General features: G+C 36.9%; 1 protein-coding gene across 2 annotated transcripts; it reads right to left on the reverse strand.

Moving 5' to 3' along the window:
- Window positions 1–2290: 2290 nt before the first annotated feature.
- Window positions 2291–23726, reverse strand: LOC105678376 (uncharacterized). Of its 2 annotated transcripts, XM_067348147.1 has the most exons (6): window positions 22479–23726; window positions 21232–21398; window positions 11737–11873; window positions 10517–10693; window positions 5482–5668; window positions 2291–5401 (listed from the first exon to the last, which is right to left on the reverse strand). In XM_067348147.1, the coding sequence occupies exons 1-5, from the start codon at window positions 22566–22568 to the stop codon at window positions 5511–5513; spliced, it is 729 nt and encodes a 242-aa protein (XP_067204248.1). In that variant the 5' UTR covers window positions 22569–23726; the 3' UTR covers window positions 2291–5401; window positions 5482–5510. The 2 variants fall into 2 exon arrangements, with proteins under 2 accessions (XP_067204248.1, XP_012233091.1); XM_012377668.2 differs by having other exon boundaries at window positions 2291–5668.
- Between the last annotated feature and the right edge of the window lie 203 nt (window positions 23727–23929).

Below are 23929 nucleotides of genomic sequence, written 5' to 3' on the forward strand. Positions count from 1 at the left end.
CTACAATGCTGTATTTTTTCTTAGTATATGTTTCACTGAGCCTTAAAACAATACTGCATAATATACATTTAACACAGTACATAATTGTAATATAATAATATAATATAATATAATAATATTTATAAGATTTCTAAAGTAGGTACTTATATTACTACAGTAGAATATATTATACGATACATTTCTACATTATTCAAATTTCTTTGCGAATACATACACAATATTTAATTATATTTATTATAAAATTTGTTAAGTTCAATTTTACTAATACTCTAAGATAAAAAATAATCTAATATTTTCTAGATCTAAAATTTTAATAAGACAAAGTTGACAAAATCTTTAAAGAAGTATAATCTAAAAATTGAGTTTATACATTATTAGAAGTAAAACAAACAAAAGGTTTGTTATTGTTGCGTTGCTATTTTGTACACTTGTATACAATTCGCACTTAAAATGAGAAGAACGTTATATTCAGGCGTTGGAGAGAAAAAAGAACTAAAGAGTGTACAATGCGATGCAACGCGAACTTTTGCAAATGCGAACTAACCTAAAAGCGTAATATTTTACTTTAAAGTACACAAAGATATTAAATCACAAGATAAAGCACAATCAATTTTTCCTTGGGAAAAAAATCGTGCACTTACCGGTTTCTTTTCATTATCCATTTTTCACTGTTTTATAGCAGCACACACGAGACACAAGACAGCACAGCACGTGAACACGTGAATAGGTTACGGCATTCGCGCGGCAATACTTGTTGAGCCTGAGCGGTATGAAAGGCAACGTAACCAATCATATAAATGATCGATATTGATTGGTCAATATAGCACCCGCAAAAATCAAAATTACTAAAACAATTTTTCCGTAAAAATATTATATATATATATAATATTAATATAATATAATATTAAAGAACAATTTATAATCGATTATAATTATACAGGGTGAGTCATTTTAATCTATGGATTCGAATATCTTCCAAATTACGGTATCTACAAAAAAATGGTTTAGATAAAAGTTGACCAGGACAGAGGGGGTTATTTAATTGTATATGCTGCTGACAGCCTCGGGTAAAAGAGGACAGACATAATGCTATCTCTTTCTTTTTGCAGGTATAGCTATCGACCATATATGTAGACATCATTATTAATTTTATAATCTCCAAAATCATGACAGACAGAAATTAATTCGCGCAAATACAAAGTAAATATTAATATTAGAAAATACATTTTATGAGATTATTTTTTTAACCACAAAATTTTTGTGTTTTTATCCTGATGAGGCTATATTGCATTAATATATTTACTTATTGTTAGAAGTCTATTAGACATCTATTAGATGCCCAAAGGTAATTTGTAATCTAAACAGTGTTTGATAAACAATACATCGCTATTGTGTAAATATTAAGTTTTAATTTTGTATAAGGAAATAAATGACACAAAATTACATGGCATCTAATTTAGATATTTCTAGACATTATTTTAGACTAGATGGCTCCGACATCTAATAGACGTATATTCGATCTTGTGTTTCTCCCTGGGAATCTTGAAAAAATTTTTTAAAAATATTTTAAATATAGTCCCAGGAATTATAGACTTTAGTTTTATTATGAAATAAATATTAAACAATTTTTAAAATAATACATTAACTTTCTCTAATTTAAAAACCCACAGATTGCACGGGTTCCGTCCCAAGTAATTGAGATCGCTATCTCATTATAAGTTAAAATAATTTATAGCTATTTTTACTATTATTATACATTTCTTGTAATTTTGTATGCACTAATTCAAATTTTCCGTCAAAAAATGTAAACACAGCCACAAACTATAATGGTGCTTGGTTTGGAACTATAATTGGCTGGCTCACATTTGTCTATACTATATTTTGACTGCAAACATTGGTCTTTACTATTACAAAGCTTTATTCAATCTTCTTGTATAAGTTCTCTACAATTTAGATATTATCAAAAATGAGCCTTTTAATGTTTGATTTCTTTACAGTAAATTATATTAACAATAATTTTGAAAAAATTTAAAAAGGTTTATAAACACAATTCCAATAATTTGATGTTTTAGCTTGAATAGTACAACATTAGAAAAAGACAGATTAATATTTATTTTTTGTCCCTAATATTCGGGCCTGTTCCATTTGAGTGAGCGTTCCAGTATAATATGAAATTAATTGATTTTTGCTGAATGCGACCAATGTAAATATTCACAAAAAGTTTTAACATTTTTTTCATGAATTCAAGAATGCGCAAAAATTATAAAACCATCTTTAGTACGCATTTAAATATTTGTGAGATAATTTTATTATTATTTTTAAAAATGACAAATTATGTATACAGATTAAGGTCACGTTAGCACGGCTAAATTAAAAAAATAACGGATTCTAGTTTACTTAACATAACTTAACATAAATGAGATGTCGTTAGTCTAGTTGTTTAAATATTTATGTATTTGCCATATTTGTTGTGTATTTTTTTAATCTTGCAAAATTAAGACATACAAATTTTTAGTTTTTCTTTATTTTAACATATGTATTTCGCGTCGCATCTATCATCTATACTGTCTATAGATGTATAGATGTATTTTTACGTTACCAACGCAAAAATTGTTAAACGTGTTTTTTCGCAAGTGCTAATAAAACGAAAAAGTAAAAAAGAAGAAAGACGAACAGTGAAAAAGTGATAAACTTAAATAAGTTTTTTATTCTGCATTTCGAAATTTCTTATCTTTATCAAGGATTAAAAAGTAGATGGTTGCAATATGCATAATAATCAGTTCATTCGGAACGATTCATGTTTATTTCGTCAATAATTATATATTATATCTTATCGATTTGATTTCGCCACTTGCGTCATTTTATCAGTTTAAATTGATTTCTAACGTTCACATTTCTTTCTACTATCTAAAAATATGATATATTAGCGCTAATAGTTTTTTTTTCTTTTGTTATTAGTGTTCCCTCGACAGAAATTCGACAAGTGAAATATTCAAGTAATTCGGTCCCCATTTTATATGTCGTTGGACTAGAGGAACGCAGAAATAATCGAATCACGCTAATTCCGAGAAACAACGATTCTCCACGAGAGTACATTTTGCCAAAGTTTTGGACAATAGTTGTTTTTCGAAGAGGTAAGATTCGAATTGATTATTATTCTATGCGACGACACATCGACAAGTAGTTTATGATTTGCACTAGTGTTTTCGACTTAGTATTCATACGATCGGTTTTTTGGTACAACAGTTACAGTTATTCTAAGATTAATGGTTTTTTAAAATTTTTTATTAAATAACGATTCGACCGACTCACCCGATCGTAATTGATATGTAAACCGTATAAGCATCATTAAAGCCTTACAATTCTGGTCAAGCATTTTCAGATCACACTTATTGTATTTGAATATTTGCATATAATGATTGTTGACCTAAAACTAAAGCAGTCTAAAGTCTTTTGTTAAGAATTGTTTAAAAAATTCAAAGTTAATTTCGAAACAACAAATTTTGAAACCAGAAATGTAAAACGTTAATGACACTTAGCATATTTTTAATTTTGTATAACTTTAAACAAAAAAAGAGTAAAATACAATAATCTGTGCATATTTCATGACGAAAACTGCGTATGCAATGTTCATATTTTATAAAATAGTCGCTTTGTTGTACAAGTATATCTTTAATCTTAATCTTAATTCATATATGTAAGAACTCAATTGAATAACTGCGAAACGCTCAAAATATCACACATCATTCTTTGTGAGCTTAATAATTAATATAGAAAGAAATCAAGTGTGCGATTGTATTGTTTTTTAAAAATATGCAAAAATATTCAACGAGAGAGAAAAGGCAACAAAACGTCTCGTATCATTTATGTTGCATATTATTACGGTTGTGTGTGTCACACACGTTACAATGCTTTCAAAGTATTGATCTTATCTTTTTTTCTTCATGGATGCCTATTGAGTTGGTCACACTTTATCGTTCTTAACTCGAAACAGCAGCATTTTGTTTGGGAACATACAAAAATATCTTTTATAGGCTTTTTGCATTAGGATATCATATTTATATTTATTGAAAAAAATAAATGAAAATATATCAAAGACAAGCGCATTTAAAATAAAAATTGACAATTACAGTTTCGTAAAATCTCTTACATACTCCGTTATTTTTGTAAGATACTGTTGATACTGTTTAGGGTTAAAGTCACGATATAACAACACAATAGCATTTCTGGTTGCATAATTTATGTGCAAGAGATGTATGCGACTAGAGGTCTATTCGTTTATAACACATGCACATCTCTGCATATACGTTTCTATGTAACTCTGGTGTGTATATGTGTGTATTGCTTTATAGTAGATAATCTCTATATATACGCGACGCGAAACGCGCATACTATAACTACAATGCGTGCGCGCGCTTGCCCATCGCGCATTATAAATAGATCGAGGTTGGTCCACTCACTTGTAAATACGCTAGGATTATAATTGCTCCACAATGTGCATCTATTTGCTTTGACATAGACGCGTCGCTCCGACGACATAATTCAACGTTACGATGAATTGTCTAGGTTTCGTAGTATTTTTCAAGATCCAAATTTGATTACAAACTAGTTTTGATTATGCAAACAATGTTTCATTGAAATGTTCAATTAAATTTGAAATTAATACATAAAATCTTAAATATAATAAAGCAAGAGAATTAACACGCTAATTCTTTCAAGAAATATGATTTTGGGAGATAGATTCGAGTTATTAATATCGGAGCAATCGTGATAAGATTAGAGAAACGATTCTAGCGAACTTGTGCAAAGGGCTTCGCGCCAGTCCTTTTGTCCACCACTTGAAAATTTAATGGGCCAGCAAATTCTTAGGAGAGAATAAAAGAAGGGCGTCCGAAAAAATGGAAGGAGTATATCGAGTGCCACTAGAATTCTTGCTGAGAAGTGTAAAAAGTGCTGAAATTCCTTTTTTTTTTCACCCGTGCCCATTGTCTGTTACTCGTATCCATCGTGCGGCGCGATTTCTTAACAAGTTTCGGTATCAGTTTCGAGCTACTTTGATTGTCACCAACTATATGTTAAAGATTTGTGTTCCAAGAATAACTCTCGCGAGTAGGACAGGTTTAGGCCTCGATTAGGCCTCGCGATGTGTTTCCCGACGTTATCGTTGCAACGTTTGGTACCCGCTATTTTCCAAGTTTAAAGTGTATTTTATCAGATACATTAATGAAACATTAATGAAAAGTCAGTTGAAAAGTTACGATAAATAAAGATATTAACGTGATATTAAAACGTGAGAAAAACAACTTTAAATTCTATCTGCACTAAATTTCGGTATATTTCTTAAATAGAATTTTCCTTCGTAACCCTCGAACTGTTTACGAGAGCTGAAAGCCATTAATTTCTATTAAATTTATTTTAGTAAATCGGAATTGCGGCGAAAATATTGGTGCGTATTAATTATTTGCGTAATCGAAAATATACCTTTTAATGAGATAGAAATGGCTTATACATTAAACGTAATTCGTACTCGCGGCGCAGCACAGAAATCTGAAGCCGCTGCGAAAATAGGACGATTGTCGATCCCTGTTACTGTTCCATCGGTTCATCCTCCGTGTTCCATTGTTCCGATTGATTTTGTTCCCAGGATTGTGAAGAGCCACGGGTTTCTCTGGGGAGAATCAGAAAAGAAAATTTTACGGCTTAAGTTATTACTTTGCTGCGACGCGGCTGTGCGCGTAAAGATAAATGGGAAAACCCTAAACTTTCCGAAATCACATCGCGAATTTTGAAAAGTATCAAAAATATAAAAATTACAGTACAATAAAAACCATATAATTAATTTTCAGATTCTTTTTTCTTAAAAATAGATAGATAATATGTTTCTCACAAAAAGCGTAAAAAATGGCAGAGAGAAGGTCGCGCGCGCGCATCTGTCTTTTCCTCTTTTAAACCCTGTTGAAAAGACAACTTAATTCCGCTAACGTGATCCGACAATCACTATAAATCGCAATACCATTGGAGTCTCCTCCGGATAACGTCAGTCGCGACAGGAATATGAAATTTTGCGAGAGATTGAGAGCGTACAAGGATAATGTCACGAGGTTTGACGTTAACGCGTACGAGAAAGATGTCGGACCGCTTGCGTTAATCTTAAACAATATAATATATTCCGCTTATTTTTAGACAAATTCTCTCTCTCTCTCCGTTTTTCTCTTTTCTCTCCTTCTCTCTCTCTCTCTCTTTCTCTCTCTCTCTCTCTTTTTCCTTTTCTTTCTCTCCTTCGTCCGCCCAATTAATGACTATATTTCTATCTATTCCAATAATATGTAATTAATTTCACTTCCCCAGCGATTTTGACTTTTATGATACGCGAAGTGGGTTCGAGTAAAATAACATGTAATCACAGAAATTTCAACAAATCGCAAATTTATTAAAAATTTTTCTAGGAGTCAAAATTTATTAAAAATTTTCTTTACTACTCCCACTATTCTTTATACTATGTATTATTCCTAAATGCTGTCGACAGAGGAAAACTTGAAATATTCGAGGCACTGATAAAACCAAACGATAAATAACAATCTTGTTCGGTTTCATGTTGCGATAAAATTGGATTAATTGTGTGCCTCAACAAAGCATATTGTATTAGCTAGTGCTAAATTAATCGGACGTGGCTGTATTGCAAAAGTGAGAAAGAGAGAGAGGGGCTGATAAAGAGGAAGGGGGAGGGGGAGGAAGAGGGAGAGAGAGGGAGAGGGAGAGGGGGGGGGGAGAGAGAGAGAGAGAGAGAGAGAGAGAGAGGGAGGGAAGGGAGAAAGAGACTGGGCAAAAGAGATATAGAAGGTAGTAATTCCTTCTCTGCATCATATTTTGGGCGAAAATATTTATGGATATTCAATTCTCGTTTCATAGCGGCGGGGCAATAGGATTGTTTTACAAATGTACGAGATTTGCCAATTGATCTCGCAAAGTATTGTATATTGCTCGCTAAGTTGTAGTTCTTTTTAAAGAAAATTTGTATGCGTAATACAGTGTGCTTTTATATCTTGATGTTTTTCGCCGCACTTTGTCGGCCGCTGTGTTTTGTGCTTTTCCAGTATTTTCCGGAATTTTCGCGTTTCTCGCGAGCAAAAACTCGATTTCGCGACTTGTTACCTTGACCCGTATCCTGTATTTTGTGTCACAAACGTTGTTCCTCTCTTGATAACCGAGCCATGTCCGCGCGGACTCGTTGCGCCATTTGACGCGCATCGAAAGCCGAATCCATCGGCTGCGACCTTGCTGCGGAATTACGGCGCGCACGGTTTCAACCCTCACTGACCGTTAATTACTAATTTAACCGCGAATACGTTTGCAAAATAAGCTCTCTCCCCGCGCTGCGGTGCGCATTAAAATCGATTAAAATTCAGCCGTCGAGTGAAAACCATTACACGGCCGGAATCAGGTGAAACGAGCTCGTTTGCGTATTTAATTGTGACATTTAGCAAACCTGTGAAATGATTAAAATTTTTTGTGCCAAAAGCCACGCTCCTTTTAACCATGAAAAAATATAACGATTGTCGTTTCTCGGCCACTGACAAATTCACAACTGGAATGCAGATAATCGCGATATATGAAAACTCTTCGATATTGTTTCCATAAATTCTGGATTGCGTCGCATGTGCAGTTTTCTCCTCTCGCATTCGTTAGTCTGGTTTTTGTCATTGTTCTTTTTTCCCCAATTTGCCAAAAATTTTCGTATTTACGTCCGCAATATCATAACGCATTGCGCTGATTGCCATGTTGGCGCCAAAATAAGATTTATGCGATTGTAGTTTGTAATCTTATGATGAAAATATCACACCTATCGGAGGTATGAATTATTCTTGTATGATAATTGTTTTATTAAGCATGCTTGCGCGCTCGTGTGTGTATGTGTGCAGGTGTATAAAAAAGATCGGGACCCCAGAATATCTCGAAAAATATAAGTTTCATAAAAAATGTTTCAGATAAAAGTTGTAGGGCTTAAAAAGATCTGTTTGCTGACTTTATCAATTTGATTTTGGGTGGCGTCATCAAGGTTAGAGCAAAGTCACTTTGAATTTTTAATATGGAATCCTCTATTTTTTATTGCATATTCTTATAGCCCTTCTTGGAACCTTTCCAAAACACTAATTTTATCCACTTTGGGTCAGTCGTTTCAAAGTTATCGAGGTTTTGATATCTAGATGGTAAGATGTCCAGCCAACGAAGACAAGATCGAAGGATGATCCAGCAATGAAGGCAAGATCGCGATGGTTATGAAGACGTCAAAATAAAAACTGATCCTTGTTCAGGATATGACAATTATAGCCTAGCAAACACATTCCGCTGATGCTTAAGTATCATAATAATTCGATATACAGGGTAAGTCAGTTAAAGTGTTACAAATTTATATCTCGGAAACAAAGCATTTTAGAGAAAAATGTTTCATATAAAAGTTTTGTGACTTCGAGGGGGACATAAGATGGTGTCATTGGTTTGACCTTGGATAGTCGTTTGAAGATCACATGAAGGTCACCTTCAATTTCTTAAATGAAAACTCCCATTTTTTATTGCATATTTTTGTAGCTTATCTCAAAAGCTTTTCAAAACACTATAATAAAATATTTTTTCATTAAGTACTTTTCGAGTTATGAGGCTTGAAAGTTACGGTAGAGTGAGAAAGAGAATGAGGCAACGCGCTTCTTTAAATAACATATATATAATATATAACACTCGGGAATAAATAAAAGTAATGTCGTTTATTATAAACGTACGAAGAGAAAATACAAATAGGCGGTTGAAGTTTTTTCAAGATAATACTTGGATAAATTAATACACACATGAACAAAAAGTCATAACAAAAAATGGAAATTATTTTCGATTAAATAATAAATTTTATGTCGACTATTTGTATCTTTTCTGATCACGTGATTATTCTTTAATATTTCTAATATTTATTATTTATATATAACTTGACATTCAGACTTGAAAACGTTTACAGAATATTCCGGATCTGCCAAATGTATTAATAATACGGTCATCTCTCAAGTATAATTTTGTCATTGTTTCTCGCCACATTGATTTATGAAAGAGAAACACAATCTAATTCGAGCTTAAACCACCCTTTCGTTTCCATCGTCTCCCGCTTCCTCGCTCGCCTCCCCGGTTCTGCGCTTAAGTCAACTCCTGACAGCACAATAGAAAGTAATATTTATCGAACAGCCGGGGCGAGATTGTTTTACAAACGGCAAGAGCGTAGATTTGTTGACCGACGAACAGTTTTTTAACAGCGTCCTCTTTTTCCTCTTTTTCTTCTTTTCTCGTTTTCTGCTCATTTTTTTGCCCTTTGGCATTTACCACTTTCGCTCGTCATGCTTTCTTTCACGGACCGGAGGAATGCAGGTCGGGCAAACGGATTTTACGGAACAAATTGTCCTTGACCCAATGTATTATCAGGGTCTAAGGTCGCGCGAACGGCGTTCTCTCGCGCGCACTTAGTCCACCATTCGCGCGACGTGTTTGCAGTGTACGCACTAACGATACGGTGCTCAGAGCTAGCCCACACAAATTTGCTTTGCTATTCTATACATTATATTGACCAAGCTTATTTCATATCTCGTTTTCTCGTTTAAAAAAATCAAGTCTTACAGATCTTTTCCGATCTATTTATTTCATCCCTCGACTTCTTTAATCTCGTCCCACCCGAAACAAGTCGCAAAATTTTAACTTTTATTAGTCATCCGACAAAAATATACTGAAATAAAATTAAAAAATTATTTTGGGGAATACAGACTTTTCCTCTCGCTATAAGTTACCGGATAAATTTAAACGATGATAAATTTGACTCTTTCGCTGTTATTTCACAGTATTTGGAAGACCTTTTGTGCTATAAAACAAGAAAAACATACATATATATATATAGTTGTACTGATTTATCTATAGAAAAAAACTATGCTTAGTAAATTGTCATTTATTAAAATATTTCCTATTTTGTTTAATATGTCGCTCCATGTCACGTGGCCCGTATACATATACGGGCAAGCACAATACTGATCTTTATCGATCCCGTATACGTATACGGGTTAACAGCAAAAGAGTTAGAAACCATAATTGATACATTTGCGGGAGAATCGTTCGATTACGCAAATATCTTAAAGTGATTCCGGAGTCGTCTGTTTGACCGATTTCTTTTAAATAGACTACTTTTTTTTGGCTGTGTAGAATGAAAAATCCTTTTTTGTAATTAAAGTACATATGCTAATACAGGGTGGACGGTCAATTTTAAAGAATTTTTCATTCCATGCAGCCAAAAAAAAAGAATTTTACGAAAAATAGAAGGTAAAACAAGTACGATCTGTTCCACCCTGTATTAGCATATGTACTTTAATTACAGAAAAGAATTTTTCATTCTACACAGCCAGAAAAAAGTAAAGTCTATTTAAAAGAAATCGGTAAAACAAACGACTCCGGGATCCTCTTAAGCGCAACGTAAATGAAGATATTGACATAATTGTACCCGTGTCAGCTTCGGATTGGGGCATGAATTCTTGTAACTCTGCTATCAGCCGGCCGATCTCCTCCGAGTCCTTACGGATGCTGCACAGCTCCTCCTCGTTAAAGTCCGGCCTAATCTGTTTGCACAGAAGGATCTGCGAGACCACGTTGCCGATATACGAAGGCCCGGCGCGGCTTTCTGTAACGCAACAATGCAAACATCGTGTTTTTAGATTTTTTTAGATTTCCATTCAATGTCGACATTGTCAGAAAGTATTATGCTGACCTCTTTCTTGTTTTCGAATTCGCGAATATTTTAAACGAAACAGGAGAGGTGGATAATAATTGCAGGTTTTATTATCATAATATATAACGCTCTGTTTAGCTAGGCTTTAAGGTAAAAGTGCATAGGGTATTTTATACTCTTTTTTTTTCACCACAAGATTTGAGAAAAAAAGCTTTTATAAACGTGCAGCCAAGAAAGAAGTAGACGAGGAAATGTCAAGGATCAAATAGTTATAAATTATTCGGGGCATAAGTTTTACTTGTAAGAGGTGCGCTCAATATCGCAGTTTACTCGTAGCAAATACTGTTAAAAGTTACAAAAACACGTATTAACGTGACAGATTTTTCCTCCACGCACGTACGTCGTGCACAATTCGTAGAGAATTCGACTCGATTGACGGAAGTGATATCTAGTTGAAAATTGCGATCTGTTGAATACATAGCCAGCCTACAACCGTGTACACGATAGTTTTGCGAGTTATGGTCCGTTGGGATGCACCGCCGTAAATCAGTCTATCCTGCTGGGCTCTCAAAGCGACCGCAGAAACTGATTTAACGTTGCGCTTCGATGCGAGCCGATAACGTGCCGACTCGATCCCGATGAGGACGCCTTTACACTTACTCGTTTGCTTACTATTTTTTCACGTACAAAATGTGAAATTAAAATCAATTGAAAATATTATTCAAAAAAAAAGAAGAAGAAGAAAAGAAAAGAAAAACCGAGTGTAAGCAATGTAAATTAAATTCTGTTTCGATCGACGAATATTCCTTCGTCTCTCGAGATTAAAATCGTCCGCGATCGTGTTGTAATAGTTCATAAAAAAAGTTATACTCGGTGGTGTGCCCCAGATTTCTCGGCACTTCCCCACGTTTACACACACAGACTGTTCGTGCAATTTAGAAACTATTATTGTAACACTACCGATTAAAACTCCGCCGCGAACGTGCGCGACTTACCGTAATATCCGGACATGTCCATGGGTACGATTTGTATAAGGTTTTTGCTTTTGTGCAGTTCGCGTAGGAAGAGTTGCACCACGTAGAATAACAAGACCAGATTCGGACTGTCCACCGGTATTCCGACATCCATGGCGCTGTAACGAAATGCATTTCCAAAAGATTTACAGTCATCTAAGAAATTAATCCAATAAGATTATAGTAATATATACGTACAGCAAAGCCCACTTTGGACGATCTACAATTCGTTTCAGAATTTGAAGAAAATCTACGATTCTACACTTTTATTTATTTATATATTTTCAATTTTATTTACAATTATTTTTATCTACAATGTTATATAAGAAGAAATATTTGGAAAATTGCATTGTACACGTACCAAACACAAATTACTGATATATATTTTCTAAATGTGTATTTTAAATGTGTTCTTAAATACTTTCTATATTACAGAGTACAAAATTGTACATAGATAACGTAGATCGTTCAAATCGTGAGATTAACGTTGAATATTTTATTTCCATTTTTCATTAATTAAAACAATAGAAAATAATACAGAAAAAGGGCATGAGAATATAGGATGTAATGCTGATAATGAGAAGCCATGATGTAAAACTCTTGTTATCGTTACCGAATCGCCAGCGCGATAAAGCTTGCGTTATCGCGCAAGGGGATACGAATCGCTTTAACGACTTTCTTGGGTCGGAGAGACTGATTTTACTTGAAAGTCCATAAATCCGATTTCCTTCGCTCCGTCTCTGGCCGCAGTACCCCGAGTTAATTACATTAAAAACATAATTACCGTTGCTTACGCGAAGGAGCCTATACCGCGCGGCACTAGTACTGACCTCATTAACACGCGCGCGCCTTTCGCAAACGTGTTCAAGTGTTGACGCGCTGCTCGCGTTCCACGGACATTTCGCTACTGTTGTTGGCACAATCCTGTTCCTTCAGCGGTATTCGTGAGTAAAAATGTCATGTAGATTATGTAGAGTTTTCAAAAACGAAGGGAGACTTTTGGGATGATCTCATGGCACGTCTTCTAGTCCTAGATGACGTATTATCTCGAATGAAGAATAAAAGGGGGCGAAAAACGTGCAGCGGATCTCGTGTAAAAATTATCATCTGTAAATTTCTACAGTAACCGAGGATATCTTGCCGCGAAACCATAATCTGATAAGGGAAAACTAGCGACGGGACAGCTAGTAAAAAAAGCCGTGAAGGAAGAGCCCGAGTACTCCGATTAACCTGTTTTACGTCAATTACCTCATCGGTCGAGCGATGAACCAAGTCCTTGCGCGGGAAGCATTTCGGTTGGCTTTCGGTTAATGAGATTCCGATTAACGTGCGAAATAGATTGGCACGGCCGAGGGCGACCGACCTCAATCTGCGAATATTTCACCCGTGACTGCTTCTGGCCGCTGCTAAGATGGCTATTTATCGAGGTTCTCCGCGAAATTTTTTCCTCTTTCTTTTACATTAGCTATAGTCCTTTATCATCCATCTATTATCATATGATCAATAGCCGTGCTCTCCAATGAAACATTCGAGTTGTATTATAGTGAAAAATGCAAATGAGTGATTTGGAAATGAGTTTACTTTCGGCTTCCGTAATTCGTAGCGACTACGGACGATTCGGACGTTTCGACACGTCGAGATTTTTAAATTCTTTTGTGCGCAAACCCGCCCGCTATGCTGCATAGCATTTGCACAGGGGGAAAAAGAAAGCTATTGATTTCACAGATTGGTTCCTCACAAAAAGTTAAGCGAAGTGAGCCAAAGGCAGAAGTGGGTTTCGCAAAAAAGATTAGACTGCTACTCGCAATTACTGATTTTCTCTCTCTCTTCTTTTTCCCCTTTTCTTTCGCATCTCTTCCTCCCCCTCCCCCTCTCCTTTCTTTCCTTCTTCTCTCCTCCCCTCTTTCTTTCCCCCCTTTTCCGCCCTGTTTTTCCCTCCCGTTTCTTCCACTTCCCCCTCTCCCCCTCATCTCACTCAGTCGCCTTTGAATAATTCTTTCCGGGGCTTTGCACATCTTGATGAAAATATAAATGTTTCACGACTTCGTTTCTTTCGAAATTTCTTTCATACACTCTCACGTTGGAGCGAAGAGACAAGAGCGTACAATACACTCGCGGATATCGTATCGCAGCTTAAGTACGGTCGCTGGCACGAGGCATTATTCCAAATTTTTGGACTTGCTCCGCCGAACAATGAATTCCAAGTTTAGTCTTATCGAACTATTTAATGCGGCAAAAATAAACTTGCTTTAGACGAGTTGAGGGCTGGGCGATGTGGATAGACAACGGAATTTCATTTTCTCTCATTAATCTACAGCAAACTTCTCCTCAACTGAAAGTTGACCAACTACGTTAGCATTATGTCGTGCTTGTGTATATACGTGCAACAACATCCGGTATCCGAAAAATTCAAGTCGAAATTTAAGGCAAATAATTACGCTAAGTATCCAAAATATGTTTCCCAAGTTAAAAATAATTATTTGCGTTGAACGAGGAAATTAGTTTAGCATCACTGAAATATGTAACCATGACGGGATTTTCAATGAGCGGCGTTTAATTAGATACTGCTTCGAATAGCATATCGCACCGCAAATGCCCGACGCACACGCACCTCATTTTATCTACTTCGCTTAAGCTGGATCACCGTCGGCCGTCACGAGACGATCATTATTGCATTGCCCCGTTGTACAGTATTGTTTCTCTCTTGTCCGCAATAATATTGCCACGTGACCAGTGTATGCGTTTCCTCCGTTTCATTACATTAATAGCACGTACTGCGGCGATGTGATGCAACAGTTCAATTATTCGAGACATTATTGTAATAAATTGATTACAATTACATTATTTCTGAGCCTGTCTCTCTCCGTTATCGACTGTTATCACTCGTTTGCATGCACCGTTATTCTTTAATTGTTCCCTTTATTTTGATCTGTATTATTTCTATAATGTAAAGTTTTTTATTTCTCTTGTATATAATTATGCACAGTATTCTCGGGACGCAATCTACAATCAATCGATCATTTTCATATGTACGTTCGATTACACGTATAGCATTGCTCGATTCATGTTCTCGCGTAGACGTCGCCGAGCACTTTGTGCGCCGTATCGCCGCGAAACACGCAAACCGCTGCATCGATTATGCAAAATACACACCGGTGCTTTATTCGAACAGCTTTTTTTAGAGATCAACAATGGCCGCCCGCCGCCATTCGCTCATCTACGTTAATCTGTGATTACGAGAAACTCCGGTAGTTTTTCGAGTTCAACGAACTACCGGGTTCGAACTCGCGACTTTTACATGTTAAAACAAATTTCAAATTTCATATTGTACAGAGTATATCTCGAAAATCTTTTCGTGACGATTAAATTATTGATACAAGATTATTCCGCAAACACACACACACACACGCGCGCGCGCGCGCGCCGGCATTCAAATATGTCGTCTCGAGTGCTTTTTCTATTTATTCCAAATTTATATTACTTGTTTATTGTGCAATTTTTATTATTTTATTTTATCTCTAAAAATTATTCTAAAATTGTTGTACTTTAAAGCATCGTTTTCACTTTATTGACTATTTCTGTTCAATGTTGTTCGATATCTTGCCAAGAGCCGCGTCTATCTAGTCTAGAATCTCGTAGTCGAGAGCGTATCAAGTAAGCTGTTCACCAAGTTTAGAGTCTCGAATCGCGAACAAATCATTCAATTTTCACTCACGGAGCGATACTTTACACGATGTCGCAAGCGTCGCAAACTTTTGCACAGGAAATTTGCATTCTTGCGACAAAGTCACGCTATGCACAAACGACGTAAAAGCAAACAAAGAAAAACACAATCCGCCGTCATTAATACTTGATCGACGCTCAAGTAAGCTCGCAGCTTTGCGAGTGCGGAACTTTCCGTGAGCGAGTGTTACCGCGATCCGGATTAAACGAGATCGACGAAACACCAGCCGCGCATGTATGTATATACGCGATACAACAGCACGTATATATATTTGACTTCATGTAAATCCTCGCATTATGCTGACACTACGATGATATTTTCATGTCAGGTTTTTTCTCGCGGCTGTGTCACCGTTACAATGTGTCCAAAATGGACGACGTGCTGAAATTTTCCTGCGAGTTTGAATAACTATAAGGGTAAATTATTCTAAAAGATCTTTATGTTGCAAACAATCGGAAGCTTTTTTGGGATAAAAAGCTGTTTTTCTGCCAAAAGAAATTCGTTAAAAAATACGATCATTACGTAGGGAAAGAAATTTTTATAATAAATCTATATTTATATTTATTAATAGCTATTTTCTGAAAACACATTTTGACTCATTCTCAAATATTTAAAAAATATGTTACCAGCACTAACTCATTATTATATTAATAATATGTTATATTAATTATATTAATAATAACAATATATTAATAATAATTGACGCGTAAATTAGATTGTATTGGAGATAAATAAGATGATTAAATCCGTTGATTGAAGTTACGTCATGGAAGTGCATTTTATTAAATTCTTGTCGGTTAGATGAGGGCTGTCGAGAGGTGATTGTAAAGTCAATCGAAAGTCTCCCGGACGGCGGAAATCCCGCCTAAACCGGGTGATAAAGGGCACGGTGGAACGCGCGCCCAGCAAACTTACGGAATGAAAGTTATTGCAAGTGCTTGGCGACGGCACGTGACGCTTTTCTCACGATCATGATTCTTCAGACGGCGGAGTCGTCGTATTTGTCGTCTCTCCGCGACCTGCATTGTGCGAAACGCGCGAGGGGAATGATGGAAACGATGTAGTAAGAAGTCAAGGAAAAAGTTTTTTCTTTCCGCTCATTTTCATCCCTCCCTCTCTCTCCCTCTCTTTCTTCACTCCCTCCCTCTTTATCGTTATTAAGCTAACAAACTAACTTGAATCTGGAGTTTAGGATGATGAAACCTTGTTCTATATGCACAACGCTCCTCGTTAATTTCGCGGTTTACATTCGCACATCTTTCCGTCATCATCACGCAAAGAAACATCACTCGTGCGACCATTGCGCATAGGTCAAAAAACCGTCCTTGTTATCGTTATCGGAAAATTACCGGAGTAATCTCGAAAGTACGTAGAACGTCTGAAAAAAGAGTGTACCATCTTGACTGCATTAATTTTTTTATTATGCGCAATAGGCGAGTAATTGGTTTACCGAATTAACACATTGATCGAACGCACAAATTTTAAGAATCAGTGGATCGAATCAGTGGATTAATTCGGTCGATGATGACAAAGTAATGCTCAAACTGTGTTTAAATGTAAGTTTCAATTTTGTTGAACGAAAATTCAAGTAATATAAAATTAATATTTTTAATTCTTACATTAGCTCTTTGCGATACACGTTAAATGCATGATAGATGAGTGGATCGGTCACATCAGATGAATTATAGTTGGAGTGAAATCAGAGTAGAATAAAAGCGGATATACACGAACGAACACCGAACGAATAGCGCATGTGTATGTTCGTTGTCAAAGTTCGAAAGATGTAGAGTGGAACGAAAAAGTGAAGTTTGAGATATCGTTTTACAACTTATGTTAAGGAAAAGTTGCCTCTTGTATACAGTAAACTACGTGCAAAATTTGAACGAAATCGAACAACATTTTCTCTCGCCTTTAAAACGGTAAAAGTTTTATATTATATATATGTCTCCCTCGAAGTCATAAAACTTTTGTACGAAACATTTTCTTCTAAAATCCCGTGATTTCCAGATATTTGACTGTTTAAAATAAAATGGCACGCCCTATATAAGGGTAAATCACTAAAGGTATTACAGGCTAATATTTCAGAAACTGAACGAGATATGAAATTCTTATTTTCCAACTGTTTAGAATCGAAACATTGTGTGATAAAGTTAATCTTTTTTAAACGAAGTCGTTAAGATCGTTTCAAAGACACCTTGATTTTTTTATAACTTAACTTTTATAATTTAACTAAAAACATATACTTTTTATTGTGTACAATTGTAGCCTATCCCTTGACGAATAAAATGACCATACATAGTCATATCAAGGTCATACTAAGGTTACAATGAAAAAACATTGTAAAAAGGAGTGAAAGTGTTCAGTTTTTGTGAACAGTTTTCCAAACAAATGCTCGACATCACTGTCATTCGCAAATAAACATACGTAAAAATTAACTTCATCACGCAATGCCCGCTTCAATACCAAACAGTCACTGGAAAATAAGAATTTCATACCTCATTCAGTTTCAGAAATATTAACCTATAACACCTTTAGTGATCCACACTGTATATAATATAAAACTTTGATCGTTTTAGGGACAAGAGAAGATGTTGTTCGATTTTGCTCAAATTTTGCATGTAATTTATTGCATATGAGAGGCAACTATGTGCAAAATTAGAACAACATCTTCTCTCGCTCCAAAACAGTCAAAGTTTATATTATACAGAGTGAAGCATCTCTAAAATAGGCCACCTGAATAACTCGTCTGCTTTTGGCGATAAAAAAAATGCATCAGACCAATCTTGCTTGGTTTCAAGAGGGACATAATCTGATGTCAATAATTTTCTTGTAGGCGGAGGTGCAGAGGCGATGCAAAAGTCAACTTCGTTTTTTTAAATGGAGTGATGTTTTTTACTTACTTTCTAAGAGCATTTTAAGACGCATATAATGACCTATAAAGGTCATTCAAGGTCGTTAAAGGTCAACTGTGATGATGAATAATTTACTTGAAGGAACCAATCGAACACTTTCGTATTTTCTTTGGTTGTTGACATATCGCTCTTGTAATCGCTATCTGTATAGCTCTGTTAGAAGATGAGTAAAAAAACATAGCATTCCATTTAAAAAAACAAAGTTGACTTTCAGATTTACACCTCTTGTGTGTGTGTGTGTATGTGTGTCACAGCAAAGATGAGAAGTGAGTTTTAGTGATTAGTCACTTTATCGTTAAAAAGAACGCGACTCCAATCTGCGTAAGTCCAATTACAACAATGTTATATATAGAAACAATCAAATTTGCTAGCATACACGCATCCACTCAGATGCTTCACACAGTTCCATACGTGTATGTGTGTATTCAGATAGAGCAGAGCTTGACAAAATGTATGTACAATTCCGCCGTTCCCGTAATCACGTAGTCTACTATCTCTCTCTTATCTTTCGCATCTTTAGCAACAAGCGTGCGGTACTTCGCCACACATCACTATCGCGTAGCTCGACTTAATTTTGCAACTGTGCAATAGTAATTGGACTTGCGCAGGCTGGAGTCGCGTTCTTTTTAGTGATAAATCTCGTTTTTGTCTTTGTTTTGCCGATGGACGAGAACGTATTTACCGACGCGTTTTGCAGACTGTACTGTGAGTGAAAGATACAGCTACAACGGAGGATCTGTCATGGTTTGGGCAGGGATTTCTGCAAATGCTCACACAGACCTTCATTTCTTTGAACGTACCATGAATGCAGATGTACATGTGGAAGGTGTACTGATACCGCATGTTGCACCTTATGCCCACTTCATCGGGGAAAATTTCTTGTTTATGCAAGACAATGCTCGACCCTATGTCGAACCCGATTGAAAACCTGTGGGACAATTTTGGTAGGAAAGTACGGAATCACCAACTCCACAAACACTGCGAAAACTTAGAGGAGTTCTTGAAAGAGCGTGGAATGAGATCAAGTGGAAATAAAAGCACTGATTACAAGTATGTCTCGTCGTATGGAAGAGATAATCCGGGTCCGTGGAAGTCACACTCATTACTAAACACACAAACACACAGCAGAGAAAATTTGGAATCATAAAATACTGCGGGAGTGACGAATCGTGGGGTCCTCTCTCATCTCTGCTGTAACACACGCACACACACACACACACGCGCGCGCGCGCGATATATCTTGGACAGAATTGCAATGGTTTGAATTAATAACGACAACATTTTAAATCACAATTTATCATTATTAAAATCCATATTTCTTTAGATTGACATAACTCAGCGAGAAATTATCATATCAAGGTCTGCTATAGGGCATTTTGAAGGCGAGAATTTGAGCTTTCACGCGCTTTTTATTCCATTGAGCAATTAATTCACTCCGTTCAACTCAGGAAACTGGACTTTCTATTAATCAATTTTGCAGGTCTTTACTGTGTCATCCGTCATTGGAAAACTAATCATTCCACGCAATCGACATTAAAAGTATATATATGTATATAAAGGATATAAAACTGATCATTTTGAGAGGAGAGATGATTCCGATTTTGTTCAAATTTACACGTAGTTTATTGCATATGAGAAGTAGCTTTTCGCCAAGTTGCAAAAACGATATCTCGAAATTTTTCTTTGTTTCACCCTAATGTAACGAATCTGAATATTGAGATGCATATGTACTGTGCGAACAAACAATAAATGAATAAAGAATGCAAATACTTGTTGTTAAAGTCGGAAAATGTATATGTCATAACAAATGCGAACAAAATGTTCGATTCGCTTACAAGACGGTACATCGCAGACAATTCATTGAACGTTTCGCATTCGTTACGATGTATACATCTTACGATTTAAAAAATAAACATTCGCATACGTTCGTTGTTCGTTTGCGCAATAAATACGCATCTGAACGTTCTGTTCAGATTCATTACTACGTATACACCTTCCGAACTTTATCAACGAACATACATATTCGCTGTTCGTTCGCCTAGTATATATCCGCCTAAACGAACGAATATACCAAATCTAACTGAATGCGACTGATCAGTGCAAACGTTTAAAGAAACGAGCAAATACAAACACGAACATTCGAACATTCGTATTTACTGTTCGTTCGATGTTTGTTCGCCTAGTGTACATCCACCTTAACTCAATTTGCGTGTCAGACAAACTCAGACAGACACGCCCAAATGCGCTTTCATTTTCTTTCGGAAAATTCGAATAACACAATATTCTTTTAATTCTTATGCCGGCGCCATACTGTGCGTATTCGTAATTTATGATTCGTCATTCGCGATTCGTAGCAATTTATGAAAAATCTTTGTTCAATAGTATGGATCCGCCACACTATTCGCGATTCGTAATTAATCATTTGTGATTCGTGATTCGTCATTGTATTGATTCTCTTTCTCGCATCTTTCGAAGTACCTAACCTAGTAACCTCGAACGTGAGCACGAAGATGCACGAATAACTACGAATTATCGCTCATAGTGTAGCGCTATACACGAATGGGTTGATTCGTTATGACTCGCTCTTTGATTTCGTGGAAAAACCGCTCCGCTGCTGATGAATCAGCACGAATGACGAATCACGAATGTGAATTTTACGAATTCTCTCTCCACACTATTCGCGAATTACATACGAACCACGAATTACGAATGCGCGCATAGTCTGGCGCCAGCATTACAATTACGTATCTCGATTCATGTACCGAGTTGAGTTGAGACGCTTGAAAAAATTTTGGAAGTTTGAGATGAAATTTGTTTTTTTATTGTACATTGAACACTCACCTTTGCACATGCGGCAGTACCAGTTGAGATGTGTTCTTGCAAGCATCCACGCAGTTACGACGCAACTTCCGTATTTTCTCTCGTAGCTCCGGAGAGTCGCGCGGTTGTCCAATATTAATGAGCAGATCTCGAAACTGCGCTACTTGGCTGTTTATGTCCTGAATTTGCTAAAATGCACGCACGAAAAATGAAACTCGCGATTGGCTCCATCGATTATTCGATGCGAAATAACGGAAACGGCCGGATATGTGCTTCAACGTGGAATATATTGTTCTCTCGTTTATATATATTCGCTGTTATTATATTTCTCCCGTGGAGCAATTTTCCTCGTTCACGCTTGTCTAAACATTGCGAGCAATGATATGTTTGTGCGCGCGGTGAGCTGAGCTCGCCACATAATTCGACATTCGAAGAACATTATTAAATAATTGAGAGTGACAGAGTGATAATGGCTGTGTTGCTGATAATTTATGAATCGATTGCGTTACGAATAATTATTAATGTCCAGTATACGATCCACGAGGAGCATGGCTCAAAAATTGAAAAATAACATTACGTTAATCACATACACGTACACACTTACACTTGTAATTTATGCAAAATCTGATTACGTATTATTCCTACCGGTTAATTATTAACCACGAATAATAAACCTCCAGTATTAATTGCATTCATGCATGTGTAAAAATTGAAATGGAAAGATAACAACGGCGAGAGAAATTTGAAAGAAATGAATTAAGGAGAAATATGCATATCAGATTAAAGATTTTAACGATGCGATAACATGAAAAATAGTGTGAGTTGGTCGCGAAAACTCATTAACTGATTTTTCGACTCTAGATTAGTCTCATGTCAGTTTTTTTCCCACAAATATTATTTTAACGTATATTTAACACATATATATGTGTAGCACATTTCATTAAATTTAAACGTAAAAAATTATTTATAAATGTTCTTATGTTACACAAAAGCAAGGGTTATAAAATAAATTTACATGCAAAGCATTCATTATTAATAAAATTTCTCAATTTTAAAAAAGAAAAGTGAGCGTACATTTATAGCCTAAATAAAAACTTTACATTTCTATATTCGTCGCAGATGCAAATTAAACATTCTGACTTTAAAATTAAAAAAGTTTGCGTTTCACACGGTTTCTAAAGATTAAAATTAGATAAACGGGAGGTAGTTTCGTTATCGCGAACTCGGTCGCGAATTTGAATACGAATCAAGATTAAAATTACGCTTACCAGTAACACTGACTTGTCGGATCTTTCGTGCTTGTCGCATTTATCGTCGTGATGTCTACTGCTCGATGGTGTCGGCGAATCCGTCATCATCTGGATCTTGTGTGTTACGGACAATACGCGCGCCAATCGTCATCCGCCGGCGTCAGAGTAACGAATCCCGCCAACATTTCCGTAATTGCAAGATGCGGGATACACACCTGTCAGCGGTGATACGCAAGATACAATTGCCGCCCGTGACCGGAAGTCACCCTCATGCACGCGCACGGTGTTGACGATCGCGTAACGCGCACCAATACAGTCGCCGCCGCCGTAGGATGCACTTCGCGCGCATTCCCGCCACGTGATTCTCTCTCTTTTTTTTGTGCCGCGCGTCGGTTATTTTTACGCGATCAATCTCGCTTCACTTAAAGCTGCCTGATAATAGGCTTATCGCTCTCGGCGACCTGATGGTATAGTCATCTCTCGGGTACCACCGGAGCGGTGCTGCAGTCACCGAAGCGACGTGCTCGACCTTTTCCTCTCGTGTGCTTTTTAAAGACTCACGCGACATTATTTTAATCGGACGTCGGCGCGAATAGAATTGTGCGTTGAAATTCGTTACAAATCAGATCAATGGTGACTTTTCGGCGTGATTTTTCAATCTCAGTCTCTCGGGACTGGATCGACGAGGATCGGCGTTCGTCTTCCCATCGAGTCGCGGATCTCCCGCGGGATCAATTCCACGTCTGCTACATACAAACTGCGATTTTTATCTCGCGTGTCAGGTTTGCCATGCCTCGCGTATCATTTCGCGGAAACGTTCCCGTAAATTTCCGGCGGCTCTCAGTATCAAACGAGATCGGACGTCGATGTCGCGCGAACAGAAATTTCCACGAAGCTGGGATTTACGCGCGAGGAACGGTGATTTCCGAATGACGACGACAATGTCGCACGATGCTCCGTCGGGACATCATCTTGCGTCCTGACGTGGAGATGATCCGCGTGGGATTTGCGCACCTTCTCTCTCTCTCTTGCTCTGTCTCTCTCTCTCTCTCTCTCTCTCTCTCTCTCTCTCTTTCTCGGTCGCGTATATATAACGTGACTCTTGCGAACGTTCCGCTTCTGTCACGGCATCGCGTTATCACCACCGCGATTCGAGAGCATCAGGAGAGTTGCAGCAGCTACAGCGGCAGCAGCAGCAACAACGAGTGGTATATATCCTATATGCGCCGTAGCAACACACGCGACAGACTGAAACTCGTGGGTTTCGCCCCCGAGCTCTTTCACTGCCGCGCGCCACCCTGCGCCATACGCGCATGCCTGACTCGCGCTACGGCGTTCCACTGCCGCCACTGCGACCGTCTTCTGACATGAGTTTCGCGGAGCCTGCGAAAAGTAGGCAATTTGTCTCTTCGCCTCGACGAACGTTACCGCCAAGCAATGAGATCAGAATGGGCAGGGATTCGATTTCG

The sequence above is a fragment of the Linepithema humile genome, chromosome 1 (genome assembly GCF_040581485.1).
Source record: "Linepithema humile isolate Giens D197 chromosome 1, Lhum_UNIL_v1.0, whole genome shotgun sequence".
NCBI classification, from domain to species: domain Eukaryota; kingdom Metazoa; phylum Arthropoda; class Insecta; order Hymenoptera; family Formicidae; genus Linepithema; species Linepithema humile.

Bases quoted from the DNA above. Each gene is read 5' to 3' on its own strand.
- LOC105678376 (XM_067348147.1), bottom strand. From the start codon at position 22,568: ATGATGACGGATTCGCCGACACCATCGAGCAGTAGACATCACGACGAT. The intron at 11,874-21,231 runs GTGAGTGTTCAA...ATTTCGTTACAG, and splicing joins GTACTGCCGCATGTGCAAAG to CGCCATGGATGTCGGAATAC. The intron at 5,669-10,516 runs GTACAATTATGT...GATTCTCCCCAG, and splicing joins CCAATCCGAAGCTGACACGG to AGAAACCCGTGGCTCTTCAC.